This window comes from Gossypium hirsutum, chromosome D05 (assembly GCF_007990345.1).
Source record: "Gossypium hirsutum isolate 1008001.06 chromosome D05, Gossypium_hirsutum_v2.1, whole genome shotgun sequence".
NCBI classification, from domain to species: Eukaryota; Viridiplantae; Streptophyta; class Magnoliopsida; order Malvales; family Malvaceae; genus Gossypium; species Gossypium hirsutum.
In genome coordinates, this window is record NC_053441.1 from 18,654,677 (window position 1) to 18,674,902 (window position 20,226).

The 20,226-nt window shown below is 32.1% G+C and overlaps 3 protein-coding genes across 3 annotated transcripts; 2 read left to right on the forward strand and 1 right to left on the reverse strand.

The window, feature by feature from the left end:
- The first annotated feature begins 574 nt into the window (after nt 1-574).
- LOC107903182 (extensin) lies at nt 575-2,135 on the forward strand. The gene is made up of 7 exons (XM_016829224.2): nt 575-695; nt 772-876; nt 987-1,113; nt 1,196-1,267; nt 1,342-1,387; nt 1,476-1,758; nt 1,918-2,135. The coding sequence occupies exons 1-7, from the start codon at nt 653-655 to the stop codon at nt 1,950-1,952; spliced, it is 711 nt and encodes a 236-aa protein (XP_016684713.1). The 5' UTR covers nt 575-652; the 3' UTR covers nt 1,953-2,135.
- Nucleotides 2,136-4,221: 2,086 nt separating this feature from the next.
- LOC107905602 (mannose-P-dolichol utilization defect 1 protein homolog 2) lies at nt 4,222-7,661 on the forward strand. The gene is made up of 8 exons (XM_016832299.2): nt 4,222-4,530; nt 4,837-4,990; nt 5,542-5,614; nt 5,722-5,788; nt 6,008-6,067; nt 6,719-6,779; nt 6,866-6,907; nt 7,303-7,661. The coding sequence occupies exons 1-8, from the start codon at nt 4,384-4,386 to the stop codon at nt 7,404-7,406; spliced, it is 708 nt and encodes a 235-aa protein (XP_016687788.1). The 5' UTR covers nt 4,222-4,383; the 3' UTR covers nt 7,407-7,661.
- Nucleotides 7,662-8,065: 404 nt separating this feature from the next.
- On the reverse strand, nt 8,066-10,381 carry LOC107905601 (F-box protein At1g47056). Its single transcript, XM_016832298.2, has one exon. The coding sequence runs from the start codon at nt 9,907-9,909 to the stop codon at nt 8,302-8,304; it is 1,608 nt and encodes a 535-aa protein (XP_016687787.1). The 5' UTR covers nt 9,910-10,381; the 3' UTR covers nt 8,066-8,301.
- Between the last annotated feature and the right edge of the window lie 9,845 nt (nt 10,382-20,226).

Genomic DNA, 20,226 nt, shown 5'->3' on the forward strand with positions numbered 1-20,226 from the left:
GGGAACTTTGGTCGAGTTAATGCCTACCAACACCCCTCAATCGACAAACAAAACTGAGTTGAGTTGGCATGCTGTTTTTGACAATATGGCCATTGACTTCCCCCGTTGGAACGAGTTTACCCGAAACGCTTCATTGTCAACTTTGGAGGAGGAAGATAACAAGCAATCACCCCCTACTGCACCCTTTCACCCGTTGACTTTCCCCGCTTTGCGACTTGCAATAGGATTTAATCATTAAATGGTTATATTTGTAATTGTGAGTTCAATGGTGTTCTTGTTTTTTTAAACTTTCCTGTTGAGGGTTTATTAATACTAAAGTTTACTACATTAGGCATTTTTTAATCTTTCATGCAGTGGAGATGCTTCTTCTCAATTAACTCCTCATAGCACTCGTTTATCCTACACGCTTTCTGCAAGTTGTTGGCTTTTCCCATGAAAAGAAAAATTCAAAGCGCCCCTTGGTTAATATTTAATACAACTAACATGAATGACCAAAACAGTTTCGTCAACCCTTAGCCAAAGGAGGTTATTTCCTCCAACCCCTATAAATATATATACCAGTAGTAGGAAGTCGTACATTTTATATTTTCATACTAAAACGCAGGGTTCGGTTCAGTTCAGTTCAGGATACAGTAGTTTCACACTTGCATTCATGTCGATCTCTGGAATCCATGGCCTGCCTTTAGAGGTTACAGGTATGATGCATATGATTTACCTTGTTTCCCAATCGGCATTGCTATTAGCTTCTTATATTCTCATATCACTTTGCAGTTGTTGGATGTTACAACTTGGAAGACAAAGAATGGGTATCAAGGCAGGATCCTTATGTTTGTCTTGAATATGGGAGTGCCAGGTACCGAACCAAAACCTGCACAGGTAAATTAATCCGTCTCTCTTTGGTGTTCGGTTTGCTAATTAAGCATATGACAGCAAAGTCAACATTTTGCTTCGAGTAATAAAGGTCGTAAGTCAACGAATGTTGTTAGATGGAGGGAAGAACCCTACTTTCCAAGAGAAGTTCATTTTCACACTCATTGAAGGGCTAAGGGAGTTGAATGTGGCGGTTTGGAACAGCAACACTCTGGTTGCTGATGATCTTATTGGCACTGGAAGGTAAACCTCACTCTATACTGATTTAATTCAGACCTAATACAAAGTCCCTAAACTCTTAAACCAGTTATTGCGTACTTCACAGGATTCAACTCCACAAAGTTCTTTCCCAGGGTTTTGAAGATTGCAACTGGCCTCTTCAAAGCAAAACCGGCAGGTTAAATGGAAGCTTGTATATAGGGTTTATAACCATGGCAAATTTACATCTCTGATAGATTTCTTTTGGTACAGGCATTCAGGAGAAGTCAGACTCATAATGCATTACCCCAATGCCCAAGTAAGTTCCATATATATTTGTAAAATCCTATTGAATAATGCAAACACAAATATAAACCTGATCAAGTAACCATGGTTTTCAATTGTAGCAACCCCAAAAGTTCAAGACAAAAGGAGCTCCATCGTTTCCTGAATATGCACCATCAGCCCCCTTCACCCAGGTCCTACCATACAGTCATCCACCAGCAGCACTGTATCCGAGTACGGTGCCATATGCAACCCCTCCATTGTCTTACAATTCATATCCTCCGCCTAGTACAGCAACGTATCCGCCATCTCCATACGCTGGTTATCCTCCACAGGCCCCTCCTGCGAGCTATCCTCCACAAGTATACCCACCTCCCCCTCAGCCTTCAACTTATTATCCACCAGGTACATTTTTGTTAGCTATAATACTTGCGCACTTTGTCTTTCTAAGCTGATACGAATCCCTAAAAGTAAAAATATTTTCAAGAGCTTGAAGCTTATCCCATTCTCATGTTTTTGTCTGTTGCTTTATCTGAATTCTTTTTTTATGGTTGCTTGCTGCAGCACCGACTGCAATCTATCCTCCGCCGCCCTATTGAGCTCTTTTTTCACTAATGTCATGCAAAGCTGAGAGAAATCATTGCGTTGAGCCACAATGGCTTTGTAATTGTGCTGATTTCTGCGGAGAATTCCATTGCGTTGTATGGAAATAATTCCCCTTATTTAAATCTGTATTTCAAAAAAAATCTCTCGGTCGTTATTGAAAATTTGGTTTCTTTGAATTCACTGCTTGTCTGCAATTCCAGATAATAAAAAGCAGTTTGAGCTTCCTGGTTTTTCTCCTACGTGAAGTTTGCTTTTTGTTATTTTTGACAAACAAAGATGGTTGCCAAAACCAAAATAAAAACTCAAACCCGACTTGATTAATTCATATTTATCTATTTTTTAATTTAAAAATAAAATTTTTAAAAAATATAATGCACTAAAAAAAGATATTTTTAAAAAATACTACTATAAATATTTTATTATATTAAAACTTTAAAAGAAAATGTAAGTTTTAGATAATAAATTTAATGGTTATTGGATTAAAAAATATATTTGCAAAACGCCTCACCCAGGGCTGCCCACGAGAGGTTGTAATTACAGATATGTATTCATCACATAATAGAACTTCATTCCTTCAAAGTGATTATAGATTGGTGAGTGAGCAAAGCATAGGCTTAAAACAAGAGCTTGGAAGTAGGAAAAGCCCATGGATTAAATATATAAATCTTCACTTATTAAGTTGGAAATCATTTATTAGTATAAAATCATATATTAGTATACAATTACATTTAATCTTCTATTATTGTTACAGATAATATTTTAAGTAAGCACTGTATTACATTACATGTTGTCATCAAACGATTTCCCTCAAATTTTGCTTTTCTACATTTTAACCTCAACAATTATAATAATAACTAAAAATAATTATTTTTTCAAGTATTTTTAATTTTATATTTAATACTTTTTGTTTTATAATTTAATTTTTAAATTTTTAAAAAATGAAGTGAATATTATATTATTTTTTAGTTTTTTAAAGGATCTACTGGACCAAGTCCAATGACAATAGTATATTCATTTTTAATTAAAACTTGAAAAATGAATAATTGAAATTTTTTATTTAATTATAAAAAGTGTATATTTAAAATTTAAAATTTAAAATTTACTTTAAGTTAAACATGAAAATAAAAAAGGGATTTTAACGCCAAAAATAATAATTTTAATGAAATCATAATAATTGTTCAAAAAAGTAAAAAAAAAATGTGAAAATATATTTTTTAAAACTTGAAAAAACAATATATTTTAACCAAAAAAAGCGTAGAATATATTTATTGTTCAAATAATTTAGTTTTTAAATTTTGGGAAAAAAAAGTGAAGTGAAGTGAATATTATATTAAATTTTAATTAAAACTTGAAAAAAAGAAGATAAAATATTGGAAAACAAACAAAAGATTTTAGTTAATTTTAAAATACGTTGATTTCAAAAAAATAATAATAATGTTGAACATTCTATTAGTTTTAATTAAAACTTGAAAAAGAGAGAAGATTTTAATGTCAATAATAAAAAAACTCAAAAAATGTGAAATATATATTAATTATTTTTTCAAATATTTTAAATTTTAAATTTTGAAAAAAAGAAAGTTGAAGTGAAATGAATATTATATTAAATTTAATTAAAACATGAAAATAAAAAAAATTAACGTCGACAACAATAATTTTCATGAAATCATACCAATAAAATTATTTGATAATTTAATTTAATAAAAATAAAACTAATTACATATTTAATAATTATTTCAAAAAATTATCAAGTTTGTATATGTCATTTATTATTTATAATTTCGAAGTTAATGTTTTAATAGATAAATTATATGAAAGTAATAAAATTACTTGACATCAATATACACGTGTTAATATGTTCACAACAAAACATTTTGAAATATAACGCAAGTCAACTTAACGAATATCTAAATTAAAATTAAATTCTCAAAATTAAAATAAATCCCAAGTTAAAATATACCATTAAGTTATTGTATATTTTAAATTTTAATTCTTATACTTTTATTTTTAAGAATTTAGATGCTTTACTTTTTAGATTTTAAAATTTAGGTATTACTATTAATACTGATAAATTCGTTGGTGCGAGATTTCACAAAAAAAAAATTCACTTGGTAATCATTTGAGAAAGTAGAGGTACTAAAGTACAGGGATTAAATTCCAAATTTTGGAAGAGTCCAGGGACTATGGCACATTTTAACAAAATCCAACTATGGATTGAATCTGAAAGTTATACATAGTAAAGTGAGTAGTAGAAGAATTTAACCTTTTTATTTTCCTACTAATGAAAGGAAAAGCAAACATTGGATTTCGCACTAGATACCTACTCTGTTTCCGTATTGATTAATTAAGGCGGCCTTCATTAAACTCAAAGAAGAAACAGAGAGGCTGAAAAAGCATAGCGAAGGAGAGAAGCAAAAACAAAAAGAAATGGATTACCTAGGAATCGATCTTAGCTGCGCCATTGGATCTCTAAAAGATGGCAATTTCCCTCCCAAGGACTGTTTGTTGCCTCTCATCTCCAAGCTCCTCGGCTACGCCATCGTCGCCGCTTCCACCACCGTCAAACTCCCCCAGGTCTCTTTCTCTTTTTCCCTTCCTTTCTTTACCTTACTCTTCTTTAATCTGATTGCCGGTTTGGGTTTTTCCCTTTCTTTTTAAAGATCAATTTTTTAGTTAAACTTTCCGAGGTTTTTTTTATTGCTAAAAATTTATTGAGATCGTTTAGTTTTCATGTAAAGCAGTGATCTTGTATGTAGGAATGAGATCAATAAACCAATCTTATGTGCTTTCTGCACAGACATCAGTTACTGTCTTTGCTTATAAAGCGTTGCTTGATCTTTTCAACTTGTAATAATGCTTTTATGGTTGTAACCGTTGCAGATATTGAAAATTGTGAACCATAAAAGTGTTAGAGGACTTAGTCTTATAGCCTTTGAGCTTGAAGTAGTTGGTTATACCATTGCTTTGGCGTATTGCCTTCACAACGGACTACCCTTTTCTGCTTATGGGGAGTTGGTATTTCTTTTGATCCAAGGTAAATCTAGCCTCTCTTTTTTTCTGTTGTTGTTACTGTGAACTTTGCTTGCGAGTAGAAGAATTTAAATATTCCTGGTGATCTCTTTAAAAAGATAATGGGAACTGGAGTCATGTTTCCTATTGACTGTTAGCTTTGGATGATATGCCATTGGTGCATGCTAATGAAAGCATGATTTGATTTGATTTGTTTTGTGTAACATGCATGTTAATTTCTTGCTGTCACAAACTAGTTTCATGTTGCCTTACTCCCATTTTCCCCTGCTGCTTTGCGTCTTGTGGTACATGTGCATGCTTGTGGATAAATTAGAAGTAGAATTTGAGAAATTAATATGCCATGCGGGCATTATAATTGAAACCAATCCGTATATTTCCCGAACTTGTTAAGCATTCTATTTCAAAGATATGGTAGCAAACTTCATATCTTCACATCTTAACAAACATTTTCTTTTTGGTTTGTTTGGGTTTTTTCACCTTCATGCATCCTTTTATATTCGATAAAGCCAATATTGCATCTTGAAAATGTTTGATCTGATTTTTCTTCTGTTACAGCCCTAATCTTAGTTGCTGTTATTTACTACTATTCAAAACCCGTGGGCATCACGACCTGGATCAGGGCACTGCTGTATCCTGCTTGTTTCTCTGTTAAATTTTCCTTTTTCCTTCTGTTTTTTATTTTTTTATTTTATCTGCAGGAAATATGTATGTTCTCTTAACATGATGGTATTTCAGATATTGTGCTGTAGCACCAACAATCTTAGCTGGCCAAATTGATCCTGTTCTTTTTGAAGCTCTATATGTGAGTAGCATCTTTCACAGTCCATTTTGTATCTTGAAAACATTGTTGAACATGTAGCGTCTTGTGTTCCTTTTTGTCCTTTACCTTGTTTCTGTCATCAACTTATGGTTGTGGGTATACTATTATTAGATCATATTCATCTCTTAATATTTAGATTTTAGAAGCTTTAATATGGCTTTGCAAGGCTAACACTAATAATGTGGACATAACCTGCTACAGGCATCCCAGCATGCAATATTCTTCTTTGCCAGGGTGCCACAAATATGGAAGAACTTTTCTGTAAGTATAACTTGAATTCCATATTGAATTTTTTATCCCGCTCTTGAACTGTACAAATTTTTCCATAAATTTCCATATCAATTAGGCAGAAGGAATCTGTAAACCTTTATCTGATATATATTTGACAACCATCACTTGATATGCATAAGGCTTTGATTCTTGTCATTCCCGTTTTTGCATTTGCATGCTTTGTCTGCTCATCATGGGGCTCACTACTCAGGGTTGGTATGAAAGATGGAAATGAGTGAGGATGAAAATTTTGTTAATCAAATGGATAAGACTCAGTTACATTCTTATTTTGTAGCTTAGCCATTAGATTAACAAATTCTCCATCCTCATTCCTTACTATCCTTCATATTGTGCAAAACCTAAATGCTGTAACAGTTATAACCTGTAAAAAGTAGTTGCTTGTTTTTGCTCAAAGTGATCTACTGTTTTCATTTTGAAAACATAGTGTGTAGAATGATGGGAAATCATCTATATCAGTTCCTGTTGCACAGTTGCATCACGCTAATTTGTGTCAGTTTCCACAACACTTCAGCTTACTTTCTTTTTCATATCCCTCAGCTGTAACTTTGTTCTACTTTTAAGCAATCTGCATATCCTTTTAGCTAATTCTTTAGTTTTGTTAATGAATTATTGTTTGAGCAGAACAAAAGCACTGGGGAGCTCAGTTTCTTAACATGCTTAATGAATGTTGCTGGCTCGCTTGGTAAGTACATATTGTTCACAGAGGTAGTGTTTTTGTAACCAATGGCAAGGCAGAAGCAAAGCTCATTCGATGTGTTTCTGTTGCAGTGAGAGTATTTACCAGCCTCCAGGAAAAAGCACCAGCAATGGGTATCCTTTTTCTATTATACTCGCATATTCTTGAAAGATTTTTATACACTTAATTAAAACATTTCCATGATTTCTTGTTTCTTCTATTCTCCATTCTCCTTTGGCTAAATGAGTTATCGGTTATTAGATTTCATAACTGAACTGACTGACTTAGCATATATTATTTTTTTAATTATTTTAAAAGTATTTATAATATAAAATATAATTTTAAAAGGAAATTTAAAAAATAAATCAGTTAGGTCGGTTAAGTATAGAAACCCGATCAACTTAACTGTAGGTCATTTTAGTCTTCTGTTTTTGGGGGGCATGTGGACTCATCAGTAGACATGGTATGTTATGAAAAACTGCATGACACCGTTGGTTTGATGCATTTGATGCCCTTGACTCCCTTGAAGTTCTTTTGGGCTCTGTACTTGGTATTGCAACAAATGGCGCAGTCCTGAGTCAAATTATTCTGTATTGGAATTCACAAGTCCCGAAGGAGAAGAAAGCAGAGTAAATTGATATCATGTCAGGGTCAGAAGTAGGAGGAGGTTAAGATTGGTGCAGTCGGTGATCATCGGATTATCATCAACTTATAGTTGACACTATGAATTGGCAAATCTTGTAGATGATTCATTTTAGATATTAGTAAATGGGATTGTTCTACTTTTATGTGCTTTCTTTAGTAGTTGACATGAATCATGCTGCATTTGCCTGTTGGTTAGTATTATTTTCATTTTATGTTGAATATTTGATATCCATTTGTTTTTAATTACTCTCTCTAACCATATTTTATATTCCCGGTAAAGCAATAGAATAGACCAGATGGAGTGGAGAAGTATTTGAAGCGTGAATTCTATGCCTAGGTAAGTGTTCACCAAGTGTTCGGAACGGTCAAATGGGCTTCAAACAAAGTTCAACCGTTGATTCTCTTTTAAACACCCAGCTGCCACAACCAGGGCATGCCCTTCCCCAGGAGTCAAATGATCATCTAATAGATACTGTTAACACCTTATTATATTTGAGAGGTGATCAACCAATGAATCAGTGGGCCTCTGATTTAACATGTTCTCATTTGGCAAGTTCAATACAACACATACGAGTTGATCATCTCTGCAATATGGAATTCATACACAGCCAAAACCAGAAATTGCAAAAGTTTTCAAAAACATAATATGTGAAGTCAATATGCATAAAAAGAATCGGAAACTAAACAAATACACCGATCTAACAAATGTATTAGGGTGCTGCCGTCAAAAGAATATATAGGAAAAAAAGAACATCACTTCTGAAGATGAAGATTCAAATCAACAGCACAAATCATTGAATTTAAATTTCTTCAAACATTGGATCCCATGCTACAAACGCAAAAGAATGTAAACAGTTCGATACGCCGCCTCCTCCAATCCAAATCAACTCTGAGAACTGCCATTACTGTTTCCAAACCTTCTCAGAGTACAAGCCACTAAACTCATCCCACTCAAAAGCCCCAACAACTTATGCGATGTGGATCGGCCAGTGCTGCTGGAAGCAATACTAGGTGCACCAATTTGACTGGCTACCATTGGAGGAAATTCGACTCCATTATCTTGTGCACCACCACCATCACTGGCACTTGCATCCAACTGTTCCCCTGTATCCAAATTAATTACGAGTGATCCTCTATTCGTTCTTAACCATTCCACCCCCTCCGAAGTTACTCCTCTACATTTCTTCACCTTCACTTTAACCAAATTCGGGCAACCACTAGCTAGGGCTTCCATTCCATGGTCTGATACAGGGCAACTCTTAATACAAAGCTTCTTTAAAGCTATGCATTTCAAAGCAATACAAGATATCTCTGCATCACCAACTGTATCACTACCGCATAAAGCTAACCGTTCTAGATTCTGACAATTCGAAGCTAACATTTCCAAACTTATTTTCGTCGGATTAACACCAATAAGAACTAATTCTTGTAAATTAAGGCAAGATTTCGCGACAGCAATTAATCCTTGGTCACCTATTCGATTGGCCTTCCATCCATCAATGTGAAGCTTCCTCAACAATCTACATTTCTCAGCAACAGATCCAAGTCCGACGTTCGTGCACTCTGGAGTCTTAACGAGGTGAAGAATTTCTAGGTTTAAACAATTGGAAATTGCCGTGAGACCTATGTCGCTTACTTGGATACGTTCCATGTGAATTTCTACTATACCTGTGACCCGATCCACTATAAGAGGAAAAAGCTTATCCCAATCACCAGAGCACCTAAAAAGTTTTAAGGATCTCAGATTCTTAGCACCAACAATAAGCGGACCAAAGCACTGTCCATTGTAAAGCTCTTTTAAGCAAATTGATTTCAACGATGCCGCCGCCGCCACCCCTGGTCCTATCGGCTCAGCTGCAGCTCCGTCGGTGATGCCACGAAGTCGTTTCACGGAGAGTTCCTCGAGAGCTGGACAGTAGTCGAGCACGGCGTTCATGCCTTTAGCTCCGAAAGTGCAAGATCCACACGAGAGTTTCTTTAGACACTTGCAGTTTTTAGCGAACGCCAACATCCCTGCATCAGTTAAGTCACGACATGCTCGGAGCTTAAGACGAGTCAAGTTCCTGCAGTGCTCCGAGATTTGAGCAAGCGCTTCGTCGCCAATGCTAACAGATCTACGGTCGCATTTCAGGGCCAGTTTCGTGACAGCATCGAAGCGAGAGAAGATGGAAGGAATGTGAGGGTGCAGATCTGATTGGGCGTTGAGGGAGAGTCGGTGACGGCTCTGTCCTTCAATCCTCAACCACCGCCGGCAAACAAGAGAACACCGTTTCCGGTCACCAGGAGTAAGAGACTGGAAAATGCAAGCCAAACACTCGTCGGGTAGAACCGAGATGATATCCGATAACCCATCAATGCTATTTCGTTCAACCTCTTCCGCTTCCTCAGCCTGCATCTGACCGATCAGAGCCGTTGATTTCGATTTTGAACGTTGGCTACGGTTACAATCCCGACGGCTCGTGAGTTTGGCCGTCGAAACTGATTGGCCCATCAACAACAACAACAAATAAGTAAACCCTAAAGAAGCAAAAGATTAAGAGACAGGCGGAGGGTTAGTATCCTGGGAGAAACCGTAGAGAACCAAGGACCATGTTTCAGGCTCTGCATCTGTTTTGTTCTCCTTGGAAACGACCAGACCAACGGACTTCAAAATGGGATTTCGTTTGGCTTTTTGTGTGAGCTTTGGCTGGCCTTGTCTTTCTTTTTGAACCAAATAGCCCTTCCCTATCCTATTCCTACCCTCCACTCTTAAGTTTCTATACGCCTTTCCCATCCGCATAAGAAATACTTTTCTTGAGCCCCACCCCTGACTTTGGGGTCAAAGAAAATCAAAAGATGATCAACGGTAGAAAACAAGTTGTAAGGGTGAGGTTGGGCACGGGTGATGCTTCCTTACTCTAAAAACAATTGATTAGTGGTACAAATCTTAGTGAAGAGAAAATAATAATCTAAAACACCCAAGTTGTGTTTTCCTTTGAACCACCATGCTCCTCTTTTTAATACACGAGTTTCGTAAAGATTTCGCGAATCTTCAAAAGCTTCTATTAATCTTCTTCACGTGTACTTGATTTTGTTCACATTTTAGTATCAATAATTCATTATAGGATGATTGCGCAACCATTCATTTATTTTTGTTTAATTTTAATCCTAAATACATCTTGTTTCCAAAACTAATCAATTATTTGATTTTCAAATTCAAATTTCCAAGTCCCAATTTTCGAGGCCTTGCCCAAAGTTCAAAATGCAATTAAATCTTTTCATCTATTAATATTTTGCAACTCAGACACTCTATTTTTATGTTTTTTTCAGTTTGGTTATTCTAACCTTAACAATAGTTGACTATACACCTCAAATTATGTCTACACTCTTATTTTGGTCACTTAACCTCTAGATTGCCTTCATTTTGGTCACCAATTTTTTAAGTGTTAATTTGGCTTCAAAAGAATAATGTATTGAAAACTTGTCATTTTGTACTTGTTTATCTTTTTTCCAATATTGAAATTTTAAATATCAATACATCAAAATCAATTAAATAAATTATATTGTTGAATTATTATTCCTTGATAATGTCAATTGATTTGTTACTATAATATTGAATTTAATTAATTTAATCTCCTAATTTTAATTTTATATTATGTTTTCAAATTATCTTTAACGAAATCAACGTCAAATAATTGATTATATAATCTTGAACCTTCCATACTAAGTTGAAAGTTAAGAAATTATACTTACAATTAATTAAATTAATTACTTGTTCTTTTTTTAGGTCAATAATTTTTCTTTGCTTTTAGCTTAGCATAGAAAATTCAATATCATATAATTAAAAAAATTTTGAGTTTCGTATACAATTATTAAAGAGGGTTATTTGATCTGGCTTTAATTTGGAAACATAAAATAAAATTTTAAATTTTAGAAGGAGTTTAAATTAATTAATTTCAATATTATAGTAACAAATCGACTAACACAACAAAGGGATAAAAAATTTCAACAATTTATTTAATTGATTTTGATATTTTGATATTTTGAAATTTAAATTTTCACTATTAAAAAAAATTAGAACTTTCAGTAATGGAATAAACAGATACAATACGACAACATTTTCAATGCATTATTTCAGTTTCTACCTTTTTTTACTTTAATCTTTAATTTCTTTTTTACCTAGATCAAGACATAAAAATATATATTTTTTCGATGACCAAAATGAAAGTGACCTAAAAGTTGAGTGGCCAAAATAATAATTTAAACATGATGTAGTGTATGCAGTGTGTAACACCCCTATACCATGTTTGACTCAATGAACCTAATATAGGAATATTACATTTGGTGCCAAATTAATTCTTGGCTAATTACTAATATATTTGAATATAAAAACAGACACTTGGAACATACTTAATATTTTTCCTAAGTATATGTCATTCTATTCAAAATTTGAAAACATACCCTGTTGTTGCTTGAAGATGTGATGAGATGAAAGCTTGCAATCTCAAATTCAACTCTTCAAAAAAATTTATGTATCTAATCTGCGCACGGAAACAAACCCTACGCTAAGTATATACCTAGTGGTATTACTACAATTCAAATACTTAAGGTAAAAACAATATATATACACGTTAAATCTTACCACTATTTTACCTTTAATAAATCATTCATGCATTTAAACTTTAATTTTATTTTAATAATATGTATTTTAAATAGCTTCTCTTCATTTTAACTTATATATCTTCTTACTATATCAATATCCATTTCATGCATTTCATCAATAACCATTTCATAAAATCATTATTTCATATATTTCATTTTCACATCTCAATTCAATATCTCATTTCAAATCAATTTAGTTCAATTCAAATTGCTTTTAATTTCCAATTAATATACCTTCAAATATTCACATACTTCATAATTCAATATCATTTCTTACTTCAATTCTTTTATTTTTCCTCTATTAACATGACTCGGACTTTGGCAGATACACGAATCCAACCAAACACACCAGTACGGCACATTGTGCCTAAAACGGTACATAGTATCTGATTAGTATACGATACATAAGTGCCTGAAACGACACACGAAGTGCCTGAAATACGACACATAAAGTGCCTGAAATATGACACATAAAGTGTTTGATCGGCAAAGTCGATAAATCTCGTACTCTTCCAAATCCTATGGCATGCCAACTATATCCGACTCAGCCTGACTAGTTAATAGTGTATTCAATATATATAGTTCTCAATTCAATTTCAATTAATGCCATTTCAATCACAATATCTCATATTTTTCATTTGATTCAATTTCACATTTCATTCAATTTCGATAAGCAAATTCACTCCCAACATCAGTATCACATATCAATTTCCACTTTTTCAATTCAATTCTAATAAAATCCATATCAATCACCAATTTCAATATTTCAGTTCAATACCACAATAGTTCAAATTATTGTAACGCCCCTAACCCGAATTCGTCGCCGGAACAAGGTTACGGAGCACTACCAAAGTTTACAAATTAATTATCAAATATTTCATTTCATCTAGCATTCATATTTGAAACCAATCAAAATCAAAACATTAATGAGCCATCGTTGGCCAATTTAACTTATACATGCCATTATAACCAGAATCAAATCATCCAAAATTACTGATAGAACCAATGGATAGTGTGATATATCTCCGACAAGCTTCTAACCCAATCGAGCTTCCAATAATCTAAAAGTAAAGAAAAACAAATACGTAAGCAATAAATGCTTAGTAAGCTCGTATAAGCTTTAATCAGGTCCATTCATTTCAAATATGAAATTTATAAATATCAATAATAATTTAATATTGATACCACAATACTCATGTGGCTATATTCATCAACTCACAAGGTAAATAAATCCACATCATCATTTGTACATATTATCCCTAACATAATAGGATTTTAAACAACTTTATACTCTTCCGAATTTCTTTATTTTCACTTGCATTTATTTACTTTCTACACTCATTCCATATGCATTTAAACATAGTCTTTTTTCGAATTAATCATATAATAAGTCTTTTCATAAGAAACTACATAACTTTAAACTTACTACACTTTCATGAACACAGGCATATTTTCATTTGAGCACTTACCATTTCAACCAATAGCTTGGCATTTGCCTAAGCATCAAACAACAACACTTGTAGCGTACTTAAACATATTTCATATAATTTCAACATCGATAACCTTACTATCTCAACATGTTACACTTGAATTTATTACTTGTCTCCACTTACATAATTTCCATATACCAACATATCAAGATATTGATATAAATACATATCATAATACATATCATTATCTTACCATTTCTTCATATACATATATAAATCATTCAAGACAACTCTCAATATTTTACCTTTCGAATAACGACTTACGGATATGAGTACATCGTTTTCAAAAGCCCGAAGGCTGAACAGAAGCTCATGGGATCTAAATAGATAGTAAACACGAAAGTCTGCAACAAATTCTGAACCTTAGTTTACTTGGGTAATTTGCCGTCAATTAATCCTTTACATTCGTAGTGCCTGTAACAGCCCAATTTTCAGTAGTGTCAGAACAGTGATTTGAGATCACTAAATTCGATGAAGAAGTTAGAAATATTTTTGAATTAGTGAATTTTGTGATTTAAAAGAAATTATTAGGTAAATTGGGTCGAAAACGAGGTATCGAGACCTCGATATTATAAACTGAGCCGTAAATATTTTTATAAATATTTACGGAGTGTCAATAGGATAATATTAAAGTTTCGTTAAGAAATTTTAATGTTTCGATAGTTAATTATGAAAAAGGATTAAATTGCAATAGGGATAAAAGTTTAATTATAGATTAAAGAAAAGTTAAAAGGACCAAATAGGCAATTATGCCTTTTTCCAAAGTTGAGGCGGCATAAGTATAAAAATCTGAGATTTTTATGTGTTAAAAAAATATTATATTATAGTAATGATTATGTTTTTATATTATATTATCATTAATATATTATATTATATTATATATATACATAAAACAAAAGAAAGAATAGAAAAAAAGAAAGAAAAGAAACAGAATAGAAGAGACGAAACAGAGAAATAAACAGAGAGCAAAACGGGCAGAGAAGGAAGGAAAGAAAGAAAGAAAGAAAGAAAAAGAAAAAGGGAAATTTAAGGTTTTAAGGTTCCAAGCTCAATTGGTAAGTCAAATTAAGTCTTTTTCTTATAATTTTTGAGTTTTTGGAATCCTAGAGATAAATACTACTTGATTTATGTTGATATTTTGAAAGTTAGTAGATTGTTAGACATGAGTTATGTTGAATTAATTGATGAACTAGAGGTTAAAATGATTGAATTTTAAGTTAGAAGTTAGTAAAAGATTGATTTGTAAAATAAAATATAAGTTTTGAATTGATAGGGATTAAATTGAAAGAATCCCGAAATTAGGGATTTATGGGGAAATTGAAGAATTAAACTGAGTTTATAGTAAGAATTAAGAGAGAATATAGAGTTAGAATGCAAAAATAAAATTAGTATTGATAAGAGATTAAATTAGAATTTGATGTTGCCATAGAAGGAAAAAAATGTTCAGAATGTTATAAAACATAAGAATAAGAGATGAAGTTTAATTTCCGAGCCTTGGGGCAAAATTGTAATTTTCAAAAAGTTAGAGTCGAGGGCTATTTTAATAAATTTGAATATTAAATAAGTTAAATTTGCTATTATAGATCAAGAAGAACGAAATTCGGGAGTAGATCGGGGAAAAGAAAAAGTAAAGGACTAAATTGTAAAGTTTAGTCACATTTTGTATCAAGGTAAGTTTACAGTAAATAAATGCAATATTCTTTTATTTTACATTATTATTGTCAATTTCCAGCATTTATATACTTATGTTATGAAAATATGTAAAGTCGAATTTAAGGTGGAGTGACAGAGGAAAAGTGTTAGAAAGCCCCGGTTGAACCCTAGGAATGTTAGGATATTAGAGTTGACAGGACAGAACAGAAATGAGCCATGTAAGTCCATATTAGAAATATGGCTTTGGAGACAGGATTGAGCCATGTAAGTCCATATTATATATGGCATTGGAGACAGGAATAATTCATGTAAGTCCATGTCAAAGACATGGCATTGGCAGGATATTGATAGACAGGAACGACCCTAGTATCCTTAGTATTCCGAGTGGTTCAACGGGTCAGAATACGAGTTAAATTACAGTGAATTAACAGCAAAGGAAAAGTAGATTATATTTATGAAAACGGAAAGGTCAGGTAAGAAAAAAGGTAAGGGAATAAAGAAGAAGATAGAAATTGAGAAGTAAAGAAATTTATGATGTTAGATGATATTATGCATAATTATCCATTATGTTGAATGTTGTGATTTATTTGCTTGTAAGCTTACTAAGCCTAGTGCTTAATCTCTTTATTTTCTTCTTCTTATAGTACTTATCTAGCCACTTGGGGATCGAAGGAAACGTCGGAGGCCGATCACACTATCAAAGAAATAACTCGGTATAATTAGACGTTTTGTTTTGTGTATGGCATGTATAGAAACTTAGCTACTTTTGGTATAATATGAACAATGAGTGATGTGTAAGTAGTTGATGATGTATGGTTATTAAAATGATTAAGGATGAAGGTGTTTGTTGTTATGAAAGATTAGGTGATAAATTATGCATGGATATCATGAGAGGATAAAATTTTGCAAAGAAACAGAATTCAGGCAGCACAGTGACGTGAATTTGAAAAATCACCCAAGATAGTATAAAATGAATTAGAGGGTGAATGATATATGGAATTAAATCTTGTTGAGTCTATTTTCATGGAAAAATAACGGTGTAGAAAAAGGAAATTTATATTTTAAGATATGTGAATTTTAGTAAGATAGGGTCAGAACTGTTTTTGGAGTCCCCTGTTCTGAGTTTAGAAAATAATTACAAATTGTACAAAAATGGTTATGAGTTGAAATTTACATGCTTAGATTCCTTAATGAGTCTATTTTCTGTAGAAACAAGTAAGAACTTCATATGAAAATCCTACAGTGAGAAAACTTATTTTTAGTGACTAGAGGTCAGGGCAGTCAGGTGGTGAAACAGGGGAGACTTTAACTAATAAACTGTACTAATTTGCTGAACCAAAAATTCTAAAAATTTTATGGTGAGTAGATATATGAGTCTAGTTTCAGGGAAAATTTACGGAATTAAATTTCGAGTTCTGTAGCTCAAGTTAAAATTAATTTAGTAACTGCTGCGCGATTGGACAGATTTGCTGCGAATAATGAAATAAATTTTTAAACTTAGTTTTTATGCTCCGAATTGGTAAGATAAGCTAAGTAATGCCTCGTGCTCGACTCCGGAAATGGTCTCGGGTAATGGGTGTTACAGTGCCATAATTCAGTTATGGTGTTATCATCAGAATGCCATAGCCCATCTATGGTCTTATATATAAACATTGCCATGGTCTAACCATGGTCTTACGTTCATAGTGTCATAACCCATTTATGGTCTTACCATCAGAATGCCATAGCCCAGCTATGGTCTTACATATAAACACCGTCATGGTTCAATCATGGTCTTACGTTCATAGTGTCATAACCTAGTTATGGTCTTATCCGTCAATTTATCCTTTGGCACAGAATGATTGTACTCAATCCCGCATTCAATCCAAACTGAGTATTAAATTCGATAATATATTTCCAATAATAATTCAATTCCAACAATATAACACACACATATATATAATATCCATCACCAAATAACATTCACTTTAATCAAAATTATACAGAGTATGGTTCATACGAACTTACCTAGCTAAATTGTAGCAATACCAATATACATGGGCATTTTGGTATTTTTCTATTTTCCTCGAATTTTCACCCGATCTTGATCTAGATTAATAATTTCATTCAATTTATTAATTTATACAATAAAAAAAGTTATTTCCTGTAATTTAGTCGTTTTTTATATTTTTACTAAATTGCCCCTAAAATTTTACTTTTATTCAATTTAGTCCCTAAGCCCAAATCATGCAAATTAACCATTTTTAATTCAAACCCATGCTAGAAGAATATTCATGGCATTCAATACAGCCCAATTTTGCAATAATTTCACAATAAACCATTGTATTTTTACTATTTCAACAATTTAATCCTTAATTGGGAAATTCATCAAAAATCACTTAATAAAATACTTTTAATTAACAACTAATATCTCAAATTCATCATTTAACATCAAGAATCATATATATTCATCAATGGTAACATCCAAAATCTTTAACAAAATAAAAAAAAAGGTAAGGTTTGATTGGATTTAATTGTCACAATCTCAAAAACATAAAAATTATTGAAAACATAGCTAAATTTAACTTACATGTAAAGGAATAAAGCCAAAAACAGAAACCTCCCCCATGGCTATGGTGTTCGCTGGAATGTTGGAGAAGAAATGAAATAAAAATGTTTTACTTTCACTTTTATTTATGTTAATTTCCATTTAATTACAAAATTGCCATTGGTTTTATATTATTTTATCATTTCCATTCAAGTTGCCATCCAACTATATTATTTTAGGTATATTTACCACCTAATCCTTCTTTATTTATTAATCATGCCATTTAATCACTCAATTATTATAATTAGCAAATTTTGTATTATTTTCAATTTAATCCTTTTTAAATAATTAACTATTAAAACGTTAAAAATTTTCAACAAAATTTTACTACCACCTTATTGACACTCCGTAAATACTTATAAAAATATTTACGGCTCGATTTATAAAAACGAGATCTCGATACCTCATTTTATAAAACCACTTGACATTGGATTTTACCCCTCAAACCTAATAAATCATTATAAAATATAAATTACTAATTTGAAAAATCTTTTTAAATCATATTTGACTTGTAAATATTAAATAATAAAATTTACGAACTTACTCGCTGATGCAGTTGTTGAAAGCACCAAAAATATCTTATCCCTAATAAATAATGAAAAAGAATACGTTATTCTAAAGTGCTATCACTCGCCGAATTTGGTGGTCTCGAACCACAGTTTCTGACATCACTGAAAATCGGGCTGTTATAGATTTAATGCTTAAATGACTAATATAAAAACGTTTCCTAACAGCTGAAATTACAAAATTTTCTTTTGAAGCACCCTAAAATATCAAGTCTGCCCTCAACATTTATCTTATGGGCCATTAGGAGATAAAAGCCTCCAACCCAAAGAGTTAGTTCCATAAAAATGCTGTTTTCGCAAGTTTTTTTCCACGCTAACATGTTGGGGAGCAAGCGAAAACATCCCATTAGCTAACGCTGAAGTAGAACATGGAGAACCCACACCCAACGGTAGCAGAACCCCATCGAGGTTATTGTTAGAGGCCAAACAATTGGGAGGATATGATGCTTCGTCGTAGTATTGAGCCATCGAGGGACTGAACAGTTTCAACTCTTGGCGGGCAGAGCGTGGAAGTCCAGGCCTGCAAGGTGTTTACACCTTTATTTTTAAGATGTAAGTAGGCATGGATAAAGATGGATTGTAGGTAGGTTTAGAGTAATTTACAAACACACGAAAATCAATCAGGAATACTTATGAATCTTTTGGGGTAAGAGCTTTTTAGAGTTCTAAAAACATAATAATAGTAAAGATGAGTCTTGTTAATCATTTTGTATTTTTTATATTTGTTCATTCTCTTAATTGTTTTTTTTTTTTGCTAATTATGAGTTGTTTTTTTTATATAAAAGTGTCAAGATCACCTTTGCAAGACTCTGCGTTTGTTGGTTAAAGTGACTTTGTTTAGCATGGTTGTGTCTAAAAATTATGCAATTGTTATTTTGTCATTTATTTTATCAGTTTGTAATACTTATCTTAAAGCGTTAAGTGCAGTTTTACAATAAGTAATTATTGAGTTTGGATCTTTTGGGCAATTTGCTCTTTAGGCTTTGTTGTCTATTTCGTGGATTGGGGTGACATAAAAAGTTTCTACTTTGATAAATTTTTATGTAAAAAATTACAATTATTTTTATGTATTTTTTTTATAATTTTTAATATTTTAAGAAAAGGATTGCATTTTTATGTTTTTTTTTTGAATTGGTTATTTTTAGATTTTAATTTTTTTTCATGTAACATTGTTTGATCGGTAGCAATAATTTTTTAAATCAAAATGCTAGATAGATATGAAGTAGACAAAATGATAATCCTAAGGTTAAAGTCACCAATAAGTTATTGATGTATCAAAAATATAGTTAAAATATTACTTAGAAAAATATATCAAATTTTCGAAGAATTTGATTTATTAATTATTGGTTTGAAAAAATCCAACCAAAATAATTAAAATTAAAGAAAAATTAAAAAAGAACATCATCGAGGGAATTTAAAATTAAGACACATATTTTAAAGTCTTAGCACTGTACAAAAGTAAAATTAAGTATATAAGATAATATCTGAAATGCAAATACAAAAACCATATACTAAATTCACACATTACCTTCGAAAATGCAATATTCATTAAACCAAAATCACTTTATTTTAATGTTTTTACTATAAAAAAGTTTGTCGATTGGTACAGCACCCCAATTTTGATCTAGGTTTATTTCAGTTTTTTCGGATTGACGATTGGAATTTTACAATTCTTATTTTTCTTTCGGAGCTGTTTGACATGTTGATTATCCCTAATTTAGGGTTTTCATTTTCTGTTTTTCAAAATTTTAGTCACATGGAGTAAAACCTTGATCTAAGGTTTGGGTTATCGATTGCACCAATCTTTATAATCCACAACAAATTGATGCCTAAAAACTCATCATGGAAGAGGAATTAGTGGGACTCTAGAT

Bases quoted from the DNA above. Each gene is read 5' to 3' on its own strand.
- LOC107903182 (XM_016829224.2), top strand. From the start codon at position 653: ATGTCGATCTCTGGAATCCATGGCCTGCCTTTAGAGGTTACAG. The intron at 1,114-1,195 runs GTAAACCTCACT...CGTACTTCACAG, and splicing joins GATCTTATTGGCACTGGAAG to GATTCAACTCCACAAAGTTC. The intron at 1,388-1,475 runs GTAAGTTCCATA...TTTCAATTGTAG, and splicing joins TGCATTACCCCAATGCCCAA to CAACCCCAAAAGTTCAAGAC.
- LOC107905602 (XM_016832299.2), top strand. From the start codon at position 4,384: ATGGATTACCTAGGAATCGATCTTAGCTGCGCCATTGGATCTCTAAAA. The intron at 4,531-4,836 runs GTCTCTTTCTCT...TAACCGTTGCAG, and splicing joins CCACCGTCAAACTCCCCCAG to ATATTGAAAATTGTGAACCA. The intron at 6,908-7,302 runs GTATCCTTTTTC...ACTCCCTTGAAG, and splicing joins GGAAAAAGCACCAGCAATGG to TTCTTTTGGGCTCTGTACTT.
- LOC107905601 (XM_016832298.2), bottom strand. From the start codon at position 9,909: ATGGGCCAATCAGTTTCGACGGCCAAACTCACGAGCCGTCGGGATTGT.